Here is a 16,730-nt window from a genome sequence, read left to right as displayed (position 1 = left end):
CTAAAGTGAAGTAGTAACAAGACTTAATTTTCAAATAATGATAAAATACGAAATAATTAGTATCATGATATGATGCAAATTATACATGTTCGGGAGTGTCAGACAGACTATCTCCCGTGAAGTACTCCATGTAATTTAACATCCAGAGACCACAAGATGACCTGGATGATTACAAATTTTTGATATGATTAATAACAAAAATATTATATTAATATTAAAATATTAGTATTATAAAATGATGTTGACCGAACCACAAGTCATATCAGACACGCTCGATTAAAAAGGAATTGAACAACGTTTGCCGCTAATTTAAATCAAATGACCAAAAGGGCTATCAATAAAATAATTGAATTTGTCAACACATATTTTTTATTATAAATCAACTGAACAAAAAGGCTATCAATAAAAAAATGAATTTGTCAATGCATAATTTCTTTGAGAGGAACCCATATAATTATTCCTTCATCGAATGGGTTGTCGATCATAGATATTAAAAATAAAACAAAAGGGACACGGCCGATGATCCATTCGGCGACATAATTTGGCCACGCAAAAGAAACCAGAGGTTGCATTGCAAAAGGAAAGAGAGCAACCAGAGGAACACTAATGAGGAGCTTCGGGCGAAAAGAAAATTAAAAAAAAGAGCAGCTGGTGCAAAGTATCTCAGTCTCCCTGCACACTAATGTGGAGCAGTCGTTTTGTCACAACAGTATGTGTGCGTGGTGAGACGGTGAGAGACACTCACTTTGCTTTCTCCGCCGCACGCCGCCGGCCGCCTTGTGTGGAGCAGGGCGCACGCCGCCGGCTGCCTTCTCTCGAGCAGGGCGCATCCTCTCCCGCCACGACGTCTTCTGCCCCCCCTCCCCCTCCCCGCACCACCACCACCACCACCACGGCCTCACCCCGTCTCCTATCCCCACGACGGCCTCGCCTCGCCGGCTCTTATCCCCACCACGGCCTCGCCCCGCCGCCTCCTCTCACCACCGCGGACTTGTCTCGCCGCCAACCCCGTGGATCTTCCCTAGATCGACTCTGCCGCCGCCATCATACTGCCGCAGAGCAGATCGAGATGCGAGATGCTGGACACGATGCGGGAGCAGGCATCTTGAATTGGACCGAGATCCAGTGCGTCGACCTCACACAGTCTCTCCGGGAAGGAGTTCGCAGCTCGCGTAGGTGTTCGGTTGCTGAAGGTATGTTGTTCGATTAGATGTTGTTAACGCACCTACAATTATCAGTGGGGATTTAGTCAGGTGACATTTTTTAGGCAACCATGTTGTGATAAAGCTTCTTAATTTGTGGATTTGAATATTGGGTGGCTTAATTTTTCACTATCAGCTAGCTCTAATTGATGTTGAGTCTTTGCTTTTTGAGACGTTGTAGTGTCGCAACCAAGTTGGTATCTGCACTGTTTCTATCAGAAATACATGTGAGTCCATTCTTTGACATCTGAACTTTGCTGATGCTTATGCCATTGTATGCACAACAGGCACCTTCACCACATTGTCATTCATTTGTGAGATGTTTCTGTTTCTCTATGTTGGCATGGATGCATTGGATATAGAGATTTGGAAGATTGTTAGCGGAACACATATACAGGTATGCTATATATCTGCTTCTTTCCATATGTGTAGTAACATATTCGTTGTTCAAATGTATAATATGCAGCCTAATGAAATGTATCGCCTTGAGCACCATTATATAGGCCAGATCTAATGAGAGGTGCTGTGTGAATTGCATTGTCATACAATAAGGTAAAGAATTGCATTGGCATACCAAATCTGTTGATCAAATGTGCTTTAGGAATGCTATGCAGGGTAAAAATAAAAATAATAGCATACCAAATGTACCCTGTTAAGCATAAATGCTCTGAGTTATATTAGGAGGCATACCCATCATTCTGAAGACTGCTCTTAATATATTCTTCTCTTTTCCATGTTGTAACATCTAGATCAGTCCACTTATCGGATTTTAATTCCATGTGCTTGGATGCATATTTGAATAAATCCTCCAGTCCTTCTAGCTGGTGTACCAAAAAATGGAAAAAGTATAAGCATCACAAGTGAGAAATAAGAAAAAAAAAAGCTTATTAGAAAAGATGGGGCAGTAGGATGAAGTGCAGACCGTATCAGTGAGGTCCTTGCGGCTCATGTATGGGCCTAGCGAGTCGAGCACCTGGACACATTTTTTTCTGGCATTTATAACACATAGGTACCAGTGAACGTCCTCCATGTTTATTGGAAAGTATACCTGAAGAAAATGATTATTTTAGTTGTACTTGTACGTGGATGAATCGGTCATTGTAGCTGTAATTCATCCAATTATGTAGGACACAAAGACTAACCATATCATTTTCCAAATACGCTTTGGCTCTGTTTAGTACCCATGCTGGTGCAGCATCCATGTCATCTGAGGGCAGATAGCTACCGATCTTTATCATCTTTGAGATGCATGCATTCTCTAAGAACACACTTCCACCTGACCTTACTTGTAGATGCTCCGTAGCAGTCATGCAATTTATGTACGTATTTATGACCTACAATTAAAAGCATACATAGTATATTAGATGACACATACTGATAATCAAATAGCATCTTCTAGTCGTAATGCGATAATAATAATAATATACTCACTTCGTCGCCAACCCATTCTCCGGGAGTTAGAAGAGATAGTAAATGTCTTTTTTTCAAAAATGCGTCGCCGATGCTCACTAAATTTCTTTCTTTGCTTGGTTCAGACCGGATATTTTCTATAACAGACCAATCATCGCCACTGTAGGCATAATCTGTCACGATGGCAATGATAACATGTAATGATAATAACACAAAAACAATAATGTAGCAGTACAAGGACATTGAATGTTTTGTTCCGTGCCTTGTGGAGAAACAACATAGTCTTGTGCCTTCTTAGGCTTGTTATGCCGTCGTTTATGTTTATTTATATGCACGGGCATTGTTAGCTCGTCCTCTATAGTCTGAAGCCCTTCCGTGTCCCGTGTTTGTGCTAATTCCTCATCCTGAGCTGCCACCATTTGTTGACTTGTTTCGTTGTGGGTTAGTTTCTGAGAACAATATTGAATGAATTACCCGTGTGTAGGATATAATATAATTAGAATAATTTGGGAAGATATAGTTGGAAAAGGAAAGTCACATGTGTATGCTCAGAATCTTCATCCTCTCTGTTTGCTATGTTTTCTTCAAGAATAGGTGTATATTCTGGGCTATCCATGCAATTATTTTCCTCCACTTCATTATTGTTGAGTATCTCACTTGTTTCGTCATCGCTAGGTAGCTGAAACCCATGGTAGTATAATATTATAAGAGCGTGAATATATTTTTGTAATGATATTGTACTAAGATAATTACAAACTGATCTTTGGCGTTAGACATGTGGAAAGAAAACTTGCCTCTGTTGATTCGGGGATTGTAATCCATCCTGTGTTATCACAGCATCAAAAAGCATGTTTAGTGGACCCTCCCTAATGGACTCTTGTGTAGCCTTTGTGGAGTCGGGATCTGTATCCTCTTGTACGGTTATCACCTCTTCAACCTGCATATTCTTTGTATCCTCCATAGTAGATTCTTCTTGTATCACCTCTGCCGCCTCGGTGTTTGTATCCTCGTCTTTCTTTACATCTTCAATCTGCATATTATCTATATCCTCATCCTTTGCTACCTTATTGATGTTTTCCTGAAAACCCAAGCATGACATTTCTAGATAGAAAACCTTGTATAGGAAGAAGAGAGATATAATATGTCATTACCGTGTCGATGGCATCGGCAGTAGTACCGGATCTGGTTGGAGATTGACCCGCATGGGGCACCGATGACGATGGCGCCGACATGGACGATGACGGTGCTTCACCAAGGGCTAATGTGTGCGGCGCGGTGGAGAGACTTGTTGTGGCGGTTTGTTGGGATGCGGCTGAGAGATCGTGAGGGGGGTGGAGGAGGGGTCTAAAGTAATGGTATCAGGAAATATAAGGCAGAATCGTGAGAGAAAGGAAATAAGGCAGAATCGTGGGAGAAAGGAAACTACTATCGCGATAATTGGGGACTCCTGATTGCTATCATCCCCGGATTTATCTGACGCCCAGAATCTTATCTTGTGCTTTTTTTATACCCCAGTTTGCCAAAATTACTGGAGTTATTTCCGTAGTGCATTTTATCTGCATAAATATTGGGTGTGGCCCACCTTCCTTCTGTAACTACAGGCTGTGTAATAATTCAGAGAAGGCACACCCTTTAAATATTTGTCAAACTTAATTTTTTGTTTTTGAAATTAAGGCAACTGCGGGGACTACCAACAGGCGGCGTACCTGCTACGTGTTGGTGATGAGCAAGCTAGCCAAGGGGCAGCATAGTGAATCGATGAAGAAGCTGGAATCCTAATAGGAGGAATATTTTCAACTAGTTTGTCGCATGTTGGAGGAGGTATTCTCGCCCACTGTGGTTATCCAGCATTTTAGCCTGTTACATGCCTTATCTTCTTTTCTGAATTCTATATAGTATATTCTTTCGATTTTTTTCTGTAAAAACAAAGCATGTGAGCTCATCTGCTATAGATTCGGGAACAACATATGTGCAACATAGTAGTAATAACGCCTTTTAACTTCAATATATTCCATGAATGTCATAGATTCTTCCAGTTTTCATTACAAATATATCAGAGAGCATAGCACTTAGGCGTTCAAGAACATCTTTAATAGAACAGAATTCTGGCTGCTAAATTTAGATAGTACAGAATATACAACACAAAGTGTTCCTTATTATGGATGATCTGACACCATGACGTGGCATCATTCCACCATCTTCTTCTATTTGAAATAGGTTTACAAGTTGGCACATCTGGAGACCAATATAACCACATTAAAGCCTCAATTCTCCTGAACACGAAATATTTGTCAACCCTGAATCAGCAGAAATTATGAAGTGATTAGTGCATGGCAGGACTTACGGCTACTAAAATGATAAACTTCTAAGGAGCTTCTTTCATAAGTTGGTTTTCAACACAAACATAGTAGGGGAAAAGAAATATTGGAATAATGCACTTGCCTCATCTCTCCAAAACATCTTTGTAGACAATGTTCTTGGTGCTTTTCCCGGATTTATCGACATCCTTGTTTGGCTTGGCCAAAATCCATGTTGTCTCTCTCGACACTCCTCTTGACAATGCAACATATAGCTGACCATGTGAGAATACTGGCTCGGGAAGGTAAATGCCAACATTTGGGATGGTCTGACCCTGTGCCTTGTTAATTGTCATCGCAAAACTCAGACGGATGGGGAACTGTTTTCTCTTAAGTTTGAAAGGAAGTGAGATGTCCTCCGAGGGCGACATAGGGATCCTAGGTATAAACACGCTCTTTCCAGCATGCTGACCACCAACAATCTCTGCATCGATTGCATTATCCTGAAAGGCTCTGATCATAAGCCGTGTTCCATTGCATAGACCATTATGAGGGTCGAGGTTCCGTAGCAGAATGACCGGGCAGTTGACCTTTAATTTCAAAACATGTGGGGGCAAGCCATTTGGTGTGATCGAGTTCAAAAAATCAATTGTGTAATTATTCTGTAGGTCATCCTCGATTGAGTCAAAACTATGGTATAACTTTTCTTCACCTGGAAACCTGGAGATCATCTTGTCATTCAGGTCATCGACATGATCGTTCTTGGTCGATAGAATAGCACGTGCACTCATGTACTCTCTAGATGTAGCATTGGCATGCAACGATGGGAAGACATCTTCGATGAGCATGTTAATAGCTTTTTCATCCTCGGTATAGCCAATGACAATGTCGTCAGGGAGACGGACATAGTCGTCGCGTTCCATTGCCTATCCTTAGGAGGTATTCCGAGAACCAAGGATCAGCCTGTGCCCGCATATTGCGTGTGAGACGTATCTTGCGGGTCTTCTCCCAAAGATAGGATCTCAGAAGTGTAGCATCCGTGATCTGCGCTCTTGTCACACGTGTCACAGCGGGTAGGACCTGCCTGAAATCACCACCAAAGACGACAACCTTTCCTCCAAACGGCAAAGAACATTCCATTATATCCTGTAGTGATCTATCAAGCGTCTCAACTGCTTGACGTTTTGTCATAGCGACTTCGTCCCAAATTATCAAGGACGCCTATCTAAGCAACTCCGCTGTACCACTAAACTGCACATACTATTGTCAGTGAGCTTGATTGGTATTTTGAACCGAGAGTGTGCTGTCCGTCCTCCAGGCATTATCGATGCTGCAATACGAGATGTAGCAGTTGCAATCGCCATTTGGCCCATGGAACGCACCTTAGCAAGCAATGCCTTGTACAGGTACGTCTTCCCAGTGCCTCCTGGACCATCAACAAAGAATATCTGGCTTTTTTGTTCATCACATGATCCATTATGTCATTGAAACCAGCCAACTGCTCATTGTTCAAACTGCTAAATAGATCTAGATGTTCTATGTCCGCGGTGATTTGCCTCTCTTCTGTTACCTCTCTGTACTCACCGTCATAAGAACCATCGGTCTCTACCAGATCCGGAAGTCCATAGTTTTTAATATCCTTTCCCATGGAATGCAACATATCCCTAATATCTCTAAGGACCATCTGCTCAAGTATTGACTCATTTGATTCATTAAGACGGTAATCCTCACACATTGATGGTAGATGTTTCTCCCACAATTGTCGGATTTCTGTTGCCTCGCAAAAAACCAATATAGCCGCAAACAACCGTCTTAGGGCACAAGGCATCTGAAATGTGGCCGCCTCTGTCATGCAATCATCAAGAGTCTTGTCGTGCTCAATGAGGCCTAAGTGTTCACATGCCTCTCTAAAGGAAGTGCACATGTTGCCATTTACTGTTTTTAAATCATCAAATGAAGTGGCACCTCGGACATGACTTAGCAGCACACGCAAGTAGTACCTCTCTCCTTCAGCAGGGTGTGCGTAGACAGGTCTTCCAATCTGCGATCTGTTATTTCTTCTCTTCTGCCACTTCTTTTTTCCAGCCATCCATCTATAATGCTCTGGAAACTCTCTGTACAACAATTTCCGTGCTTGCGGAATCTTCCGGTTCATCTCAAAGTACTCGGTAAGCATGGACCTAGATGAAGATGGTCGAGCGACAACATCTTCTAGATTTTCACCAGATTTAAGTGCAATTGTATGCATATTTGGCAAATGAAGTTGGAGCTGCAGCACTGATGGACTGACACCAAACATTTTAAAACCAAAAATCCTGTAAATAGCCTCTCGAGGAGATACATAGCGTGCATCCCTATATTGTCGGATTTCATTGATGATTCCACCATCATTGATTATGTCCTGCTCAAAAGCAAATGACGTCCGATCATGGCCTTTATAGATGTACTTGAACAAATACTTCACTGCCTTGATGCTCGAGCATGCTTCAACATTAATGTGGCAGTTGTATCGCATAAGCAGACAAGGGTTGTAAGGGACCACCCATCTATTGTCCAAATTGGCTCCTCTGATCCTAACTCCATGCCCATCGTCCCTCCTCCGATAGATGGGATAAGAGTCTCTCCCTTGTTGTGTGGCATCACAAAAATCTCGCGGATAATGGAACCTACATTGTCCATCAATCATGCACGGACAACTTTTTTTCAACTCACCACAGGGTCCGTGTAGAATGTGTTTGACGACCAGCTCATGCAGAACTGGGTGTTTCTCTTTGTCAGGTATCTCTGCGGATATCACCCGATCATAGTCATCCGGGGTTGCCAACTTGCTATTTGCTTTCATGATTAAAAGTATATGCTCATGAGGGAGGCCTCGTTTCTGAAACTCTGTGACATGTACATGAGCTGCGACTTGTCCGAAATGCTTACCCTTAATTAGCAAGTCCATATCTCGCTGTTTAGCCCTGTATACCCTTGCCACCAGGTCTGGACGGTCTTGTGGCAGTTGTCCAGGCATCAGATTAAGTGTTATCTCCTCCCAGTAGGGATTGCAAGTCATCGTGATAAAATAATCCGGTTTACCCCACCGTTGGACTATTGCCATTGCATTGAGGAACCTTCGCTGCATGTCGCGATCACCACCAGGAAACGTGCATGGAAGCACGATTCTCTTACCAATCCGATCACCACGTGACTCGCCGGCAACGATGGTGTCAACAAGACCCTGTAACAGTATACTTGGTCATGGAAAAGGCATGTTTTTCAAAATGTTGATGTAGTAGGATGTATTAGTATAAACGCAAGCACGATACCTGGTAGAGGTCAGCTCGTATAACCTTTTGATTCTCTGGCTTTGAGTACCAGTCCAGCCTCATAGTCTCAATCTTGATATACATGTCAACAGCCCACTGTTGGAAAAGGCGTCCACCGAACAAGACGATGTTAAAAAGCTTCTTCCTGACCTGTAGCTTGAAGCAGTAGTACTCCCTCGCACTAACAAATTTCCTGGATTGTGTTGCATTCACCTCATTGTCACCAAAATCCTCATCTTGGTTATCCTCATTATCATCTACAATATCGAATATAAATACAAGTATAATGGCTGGAATCATAATGATTGACAACATAAGATTTGTTTATTAAGAATAAGTGGTACACTATAATGACCGGCACCTGCATGTAAATCATTGGCATGGTCTTCATCTGGCACAAAATTCCCAACTTGTTCCCTTTCATTAATCAAATTATGTTCTGTTTTGTTGGGGGAGCAAGACATAAGTTTTTATTCACCAACACAGTAAGTAGATAATGCCATAACAATTTAATAATGAACATCATACCTGCATGTAAATCAGTGACTCGGTCTTCATCTGGCCCAAAGTTGCCAACTTGTTCCCTTCCACCCATCAAGTTTTCATCTGCTCGATAGGTGGATGAAGACAAATGTTATTATATTTATAAAGATAGTATGTAGATAACACAACAATAATGAATAGAATACCTGTATGTAATTCAGAGGCCCGGTTTTCTTGCGGATCTGAATAATGCGCCGGATATTGGTTTGTGTCATTGTGTTCCTGAACATACGGCATCCAGCGATTCCAACCTATCTCCCCACGTGGGAAAAACAGTGGATATGACAATGGATCATAGCACCCATAGTATGCTCTAATGTACAGGGCCCGGTCGCCTTTTTTGCCATGCACAACAACACTCCTGTCAAAACAATTTTGTGGGTCGCTCCCTTCAACCCATATAGCTGCCACCTGAGAAGTCGTTGGGGCATTATACCTACGTTGATCCAACTTGATATCTATGTTTAGTGAGATCTTGTACTCATCTAGATTTGGAACGGACCCAAGGCTCTTGAAAGCCCGTGCATAAGGGTTCGGCTCTAGTATTAGCAGAGTTTTACGTATGAGTTCTATATTCAGATCTGGAGACCTCTTAGCCCTGTGCACCAAGTTATGATCTGTATCATAAATATAGAGCTGCAAATGCCTAGGACCATTATCAGCCGGCACCAGATCATCAAGAGCGTGGTACAACCCCCCACATGCACGAAAGGTATATACGCCGGTTCCTGCCGCAGTGCTTACTCGACGATCAAGGGTGACTCCAAGACTTGTGAATGAGAAGTGAGAGTTCGAATACCGTATGTTGTCTCGAAAATATTTAGCATCGTCATCACCTTGACTTGTGAACAGCCGTTTCAACTCATCCGGAACCTCAGGTGTAAACAAACCTACTTTCCCCTTTCTGCAACAAAATGCAGGTCCCTCATACTGAAACCGCAATGCTCCACAGTGGAGGCAGTCCCTAACTTTTCTAAGGACGTGGTGATTTTTGGATAGGTTCATGTACACCATAGCATGAGGATCATTTGTGTGTGTTCCATCAGTGTGACGTTGTTCAACTCGGTAGGATTCAAACTCAATATCTGGAACAAAATTTGAATATTCAGGCACCATTTGTTACAGAAATGACAATATTATATTATATGGTAACTCATCATAGCAATAATGTACCTTGGTGGGCGAACATCCTAGCTTCTTCATCAGGCTCAAGGTATTCAGCTTGTAGAAGGTTTCCGTCTCCACAACATTCTGTAGTAGGCAAATATTAGTTTGTAGAAGATATCGTATATTAAAGACAGAACCATGTATGCATTAATGCGAACCATCAATATTGTTTGTGTTGCCATCCGGCTCCAGTATTCCATATGCATCATTGCCGTGGCCGTTGCCTGACAGAATATTCAGCTTGTAAAATGGGAAAGACTGAGCGATGAATGAAAGGAATGAACCAAGTAGTAGTCAATTAAAGCACCATTATAAGTGTCGATGGGATTGTGTCCACATGACGGCGCAGTAAGTATGTTGTCTGGGCTCATCCTCCTTCGAGAGTTTTGTATCCGATACGTATCATTTGTGTGTAGCCAATCACAATCTTCATCAGCTACAGAAACATTGAGTGGCTGTCAGTTAGGAAATCAAAGTTTGGATAAAAAGTGTTTTATGTACTGTGCATCACCTGTTTCGTATTGATTTTGTTCTCCAGCTGTAAGGACTATTGTTGACGATTTGGCTCGCCTCCGCTTGTCACGTAGGCTTTGCAATATTCCTTGCTTATGTTGCTCATACCTGGCATTTTCCCTCTGCCTCTTGAGTGCTTGTTTTGCTTCTGTATATCAAGTGATAATTAGGTACAAGACAAATTGAACAACCGTTGTTTTTTACTCGGTATGATAGTTAATATGAGCCACAATTGACTACCATATGAATTGCTTCCTCTGTAGGCTTGAAGTGGCGGTCGTAACACAGTCAGTTGGGAGGACCCAACGCCAGAGTCAAAATTGTTGACATTTTCTTTGTTAGAAACGGCTGTATCTGGTGTTCTTAATGAAGCTGGACCATGAAGTGGAGTTAGATCACTCATTATCACATCAACAGGTATGCCTGCATCATAATGGTATGTACAATATCAGTTGTTGACACACAAACGCCGGTGGGTGACACACAAATATCAGTTGTAGGACAACACATGACCTTCAGCGGCTGTTGTGTGTTGTTGGTGGGTGACAGCAGACTGCACACTTGGCCTCTCCACAGTGTCTAAATCTGTCAGAAATAACACTTAATCAACATGATTTTACTTGTCATTCACGACATGCATGATAAAGGACAGGTAAAATGGAGTAACCAGGTGACATGGCCCCGGATGGCTTTGATGGAGTGTTGGTTCCAGTTACAATAGCGGTGGTAGCCTTCTTATGATCCCTTGCCTCCTGTCGTTTTTTTAATATTGCATCCCTATTTAGTGCATACCTCTCCCTTTCCCTTTGTCTCTTCCGCTCTTTTGGATCTGTTGGCTGACCTGCGGGGCAATGACATATGCTAGATTTACAAGATATAAGTAGGCAAGAGTAGGTGATAACTGTATATTTACCTGAATTGCTATTGTTTGTCACATCCTGAAAGGGAGTACGTACTCCACTACGCTGAGAAGATGCCATATTGTCTTCTCAATGATTTTTTTTGTGAATTTCAACCCTTCGGCAACTCAGTTTGACATGCTGATCATGATTGTACTTTAAGTATGACATTTCAGAGTACAAATTATAGAATGTCAGATTAAAAGAGCAATTACATCTATCTTTTGCCTCATCTTCCACCTTGCAAATTAATCTGATCTAACCTGTGCACTGGCAGGGGTGATGACACCGGAGGTAGGGCAGCACGCCGGCTGGAGGCCGTCCACCGGGTGGAGGACGTCGCGGGCGCCTGGGGCGAGGGCGGCATCGCGAAGATGCCGGGGTGAGGAGAGGCAGCAAGTTGGGTGGAGGATGTCCAGCGGGTCGAGGACGTCGCGGAGACCAGGGGCGAGGACGGCGGGGCGGCTGGCCGAGCGAGGCGGGGCTGATGGCCGAGGGAAAATAATGTTTGGTCTTTTAATAGTAAGTATAGATATAGATATAGATATAGATATAGAATAGAAGAATAGAAGTATAGAAGCCCCGGTTCCCTCCTTCGGCCATGGGTTGTCAAAAAACTCGGAAATTGTATCCAGAGTCCAAGACACGTTCCATCTTCGTTTTCTTTCTCCTCTTTCCCCACTAGACAAATTGTGAAAACTTTCATAGAAATTTTAATGGATGCTTATCAAGCTAGTATATGCAAACTTACCCGTTTTGATGTTGAAATATGTCTTCCATGTACCATCAATAAAAGAAATCGCCACACATGACCACACCCAAAACACTATGAAGAGACGGACAATGGTCAATCTCACCAACTAGAACGCATTGGAAATAAAACAAATGTTGAAGCGCGATGATTCCCGCAGCTAGGCTATAACTCCCCGTCGCGAGAATTTCTCCATGACAATCCGCCAATCTAATCCGCCAGTTCCAAAATATAAGGTGTGTTAATGTTTTTTGCGAGTAAATTACATCTAGGTCCACCTAGCGACAACTACAAGCACTGGACCGAGTCGAAGGCGTGCCGCCGTCCTTGCCCCTCCCACATCGAAGTCGGGCAAAACTTGTTGTGGTAGATAGTCAGAAAATCGTCGTGCTAATACACCATACGACCAGTGCAACAGAACAACAACCTTATTCTATCTTCAAGAAGCCGCATCTCCATCATTTTCTTGAGCACGGCACAAACCCTAACAAAACTGAAAGAAACACCTAAAAACGAAGCCCTCTCGCTGGCAAGGATCGGGATCCATCGTGCCTCGATGATCCTACAACCATAGGAGAAGAGACGGACCGGTGGGGGTGCCGGCCGGCAAGAGGTGGAGGAAACCCTAGCTGAGAGCCCACAGGGTACTCAATCGTACCCCTATAAACTGGGTAGCTCCTTTGATCGGAATTTGTAGCTGTACTTTTCAAGTCTTGATTTCTTTCATAATTTTTGGGAATTGGTTTTATATGATGGAGAATATATGCAACAAATTGTTGCTCGTTATACAAAACCATTGCAAAAGCGAAAATGTCATTGCTCATTATACAAAACCATTGCAAGAGCGAGAACAGCATTGCTCATTATACAAAACCACTTCGAGAGCGATCGGTTTTACCCACGACACCTTGGTGCTCATTACTGGGAAACAGATATGTGGGACCCGCCCGTGGGGTCCGAGGCGGCGAAAAAATGGGCACACCGGGCCTATGGATAGACCTTACATGCCGGGCCCACCTTGGCCACGGAACAACGGCTCAACCAGTGCATCGAGCACGTCCGCGCCGCGTCGCCCGCTCCTCCTCCTCCTTCGGACCCCTCTGCTATGAAGTCCAACACCTAGGCCTCCAGCCCCCGCAGCACGCCGCCGCGCCGCCACGCCGTCGTCCACGGCGAGCCGCGGCACCCCGCTTCCTGTTCCCTCGTACGCGTTGATTGCTGGCACCGCCGTCATGTACGCGCGGGCTCTCGGATCGAGGTACTGCATCATGTCACGCCGGCAGGACGGGCACGACGGCGCCGTGTGAAACCACTCGAGGATGCAGCCTCTGTGGAAGGCGTGCGAGCAGCCGGCCAGCCCGGTGACGCGGCGGCCGCCGCCAGCCAGCTCCTCCATGCAGATCGGGCACATCGCCGCGCCACCCTCAGAAGCACGCCGGACGGCAGCATCCGTCGTCGCCTCGGCGGCCTCGCACGACAGCAACAGCGCCTTGGCCTCGTCGTACACGCTCGTCAGGTTCACATGCATCCACACATGGCAGGCGTAGCTCCCGCCGCCCGCCGCGCCGGCCACGATGCTCTCCACGAGACCCGCGGGCACGAACTCGTCCCACTGGCATTCCTCGGTACGGTGTCCGCCGTTGTACAGCATGAGGCGCGGCAGCACCGCCATTAGCATCCGGCGGATGGCGCCGCGGCAGGCGCCCTCGCTCTGGAGCACGGCGGGGCCGCCGTCGACGGGGAGCGTGAGCTCCTTCCCGTCCAGTTCGTCGTAGTGCACAGTCCTCCTCGTCCTTCGTCCCCCTATGACGAGATCCTCGTTGGCGATGAGCACAGAGCACCACCGGAAGCGCACGGTGCACGCCTGGTCGCGCGGCATGGCCTCCAACTCAACCGGTCGCGTCATCTTTGAGTCTATGATTTCCATGAAAGGCTGCTCGCGCTGCGGCTGCGATCCTACCGCCATTGTTGCAGCTACCCAAAGTTTGGGATCCAGTGGTGAACTCGTGATGGCTCGACGTCGAACTGGAGGTTAGGTTATATGAAGCCGGCCGATCCGAATAAGAGTTCCTATCGGAGTCCTAGTCCTACTCGAAAAAAGCTGATGAAATCAGAAGAGGTAAGGAGATCCCGTTGTTCCGTGATCGTATATATAACGCCGATCGATTCCACGTATCCAGATTTGCCACCACGCGAATCCGAACAGTCTCCCAAATTCATCGAGAAAACAAACTATGGCCCGTCGCGGCGCCGTCAAGCGGCGGGCGTGGTCTGATCTCCCGGCCGACCTCCTCGCCGCCATCCACCTCAGGTGCCCCCCGCCGTACGACCGCGCGCGCTTCGCGGCCGTCTGCAGGTCATGGCGAGCCGCCGCGTCGTGGCACCCGGCGCGGCCCCCTCTCCCGCTGCTCTTCTCCTGGACCGGCGACCGCAAGCGTGACCGGAATATACGAGCGTACAATCCCGTGGACGGCAGGGCCTTGCGCGTCCTGCTGCCCAAGATCCTGAGGGGCAAGAAGTTCGTCGGGTCCTACGACGGCGGCTGGGTCGCCGCCACGTCAAGGCGCGAGCGCCACTCCCAACTCCTGATCGTCAATCTCTTCTCTAGTGCCCAGGTGGCACTCTCCGACAATCAAAGGAGCATCGTCTGTGCGTGCCCGGATGCCTTCGAGGAGCCAGACAATGCTCGCATCAGTCGGGCGCCGGTTGTAAAAGTCATCTTCTCCGACGACCCTACCTCGAGCGGATGCATCCTCGCCGCCATCACCAAGAGGTGCAAATTAGCGCTTTGCCGGGTTGGCTGTCCCGAAAACATCTGGACGACACGAGGGTGTGGCCTGTACGCGGAGAGGGAGCTCGTGGACATCGCTTTCTGCAACGGCCAACTCTTCGGGCTCACGGTCGGTGGCTGTGATCTGTACAAGTACGTCATCGACCTCAACGAAAATGGCGCTCCGGTGATCACCTCGGCTCACCAAATGCAACGAATCCCCTTTGTACATGTGCCTGGGTGGGACTATTGCCCTAGATACATTTTTGAGCTGTGCGGCAAGCTAGCAGTGGTGTCAGAGGCCAATGCGGCACCCAAAGGCTATAAAGCTTGCTGTTTTAAGGTGTTTGAGCTCGAGGATACACCGGGCAGAAATATATGGGCAGAGGTAACCACATTGGGGGAACATGCCTTGTTCTTGGGGCCACAGTCCTCTAAGTTGGTGCACGCGTCGACGGCGGGCCGGCATGGTAGGTTGGAGGAAAACCGCATCTACTATCATATGCGACAACAGGACAGCCTTGCTAGACACAAGGAGTGCTTGATGAAGTTGGGCCTCGGCAGCTGCAACATCTATCGGGAAAACCAAGGTATGAATCAACGCATGGAGAGGATCACCTCGGAGGGATACCATTACAAAGATGATAATGGTAATGGTTGCATGTGGCTCCTGCCTTCGGAGTTATGTTAACTCATCAACAATGTGTGTGGAGTATTCTATTATTCCTATTTTATTATCAGTTTTGCTAAAGCACATCTAGATGTGCCATAAGTATTGCACATCTAAGTCCTATGTTATTGATCTTACGTCGAGATTTGTGTAGATATTTTATTTTTATTTTTTCTTTTTCTTCTTTGTGCTTGATTCACTCACTTAGATGTGCAATAACTAGGGCACATCTAGATGTGCCCTAGACACACCTATTTATTATTATATGGTTAGCGTACTTGAGAATTTAGTATTTGTATTTGTACAAAGATAAAATTACAGCTCCAATTAAAAATAATTTACAACTGTGCAAATATGGGTTGCACAATTGTACACAAGTATTTACTATTTAGATAAATGGCCGATTCACGAAGATTGCAAATTTCTTTCCACCACAAGCGAGGAGAACCCCATTACACTTTATCATTTAGTATTAATAAAGGGTAGTTGGTACGTTCACTTCGCTTCCGGTCTTAGGTCCCCTCCCACCACAGTAGTTGGTACGTTCGTTTCGCTTCCGGGCTTAGGTCCCCTCCCACCGGTTTTCTCCCCTACCGCAGGTTACTGCATTCCCTCCCATCAAATTTATCCTCACCCTCCCTACATATACAATCCTACAAGCACATTAACTCAATCAAATCACAAAAATCTCAACTAAATAAAAGGACGGGGATATAAGTACCTAATGTTCGGTGTTGGGACCTCTCAGACCGAACGAATCATTCGCTGGGAACGATCGAAGGAATCACACGAAAACATTCAGTGTGGGAGGAAGCCCGGACCGAATGATGTCTCCTGCCCATCTAGAATGGACCCAGGTAGGTCAATACCAAAAAAACTCGAGCACAACCCAGTTTGCCTACTGTTGCATAAAAAAAGCCCAAAAACCAATAAGAAAGAATGAAGAAAATAGAAAAAACCATACAAAAACAGAGAAAAGTCTTACAATATATAGAATTCCAGAGAAAATCTAGAAATTCATATATGTATAAAGAATGCCATGGATTACTTGATAAAAATGATCATTAACTAAATTTGCCACTGTCCCATAGAAAACTAATATTGCCATGTTGCAAAAAAAGAGAGAAATTTGCCATGGTCCTAAAAACACGCATTAATGGCAAAAAATGAATAAGTTTACCATGGTGACAAAAAGTG

At 45.2% G+C, this 16,730-nt stretch overlaps 1 protein-coding gene across 6 annotated transcripts; it reads left to right on the top strand.

The window, feature by feature from the left end:
• Positions 1–675: 675 nt before the first annotated feature.
• LOC125545863 lies at positions 676–12,094 on the top strand. 6 transcript variants are annotated; one of them, XR_007300312.1, is made up of 6 exons: positions 676–1,193; positions 1,490–1,599; positions 4,287–4,433; positions 10,707–10,860; positions 10,938–11,169; positions 11,620–12,094. XR_007300312.1 is itself a non-coding variant. In XM_048709912.1 (4 exons), exons 1-3 carry the CDS (start codon positions 683–685, stop codon positions 10,710–10,712), a joined length of 627 nt encoding a protein of 208 aa, XP_048565869.1. In that variant the 5' UTR covers positions 678–682; the 3' UTR covers positions 10,713–10,860; positions 11,620–12,094. The 6 variants fall into 6 exon arrangements, 1 of the variants encoding a protein (XP_048565869.1); XR_007300314.1 differs by lacking the exon at positions 10,938–11,169 and adding an exon at positions 1,706–1,754; XR_007300313.1 differs by having other exon boundaries at positions 677–1,193; positions 11,096–11,169.
• The last annotated feature ends 4,636 nt before the right edge of the window (positions 12,095–16,730 follow it).

Source organism: Triticum urartu, chromosome 3 (genome assembly GCF_003073215.2).
Source record: "Triticum urartu cultivar G1812 chromosome 3, Tu2.1, whole genome shotgun sequence".
Taxonomy (NCBI): domain Eukaryota; kingdom Viridiplantae; phylum Streptophyta; class Magnoliopsida; order Poales; family Poaceae; genus Triticum; species Triticum urartu.
Note: the sequence above shows the minus strand (reverse complement) of the source record. Positions and strands in the feature narration are given on the sequence as shown.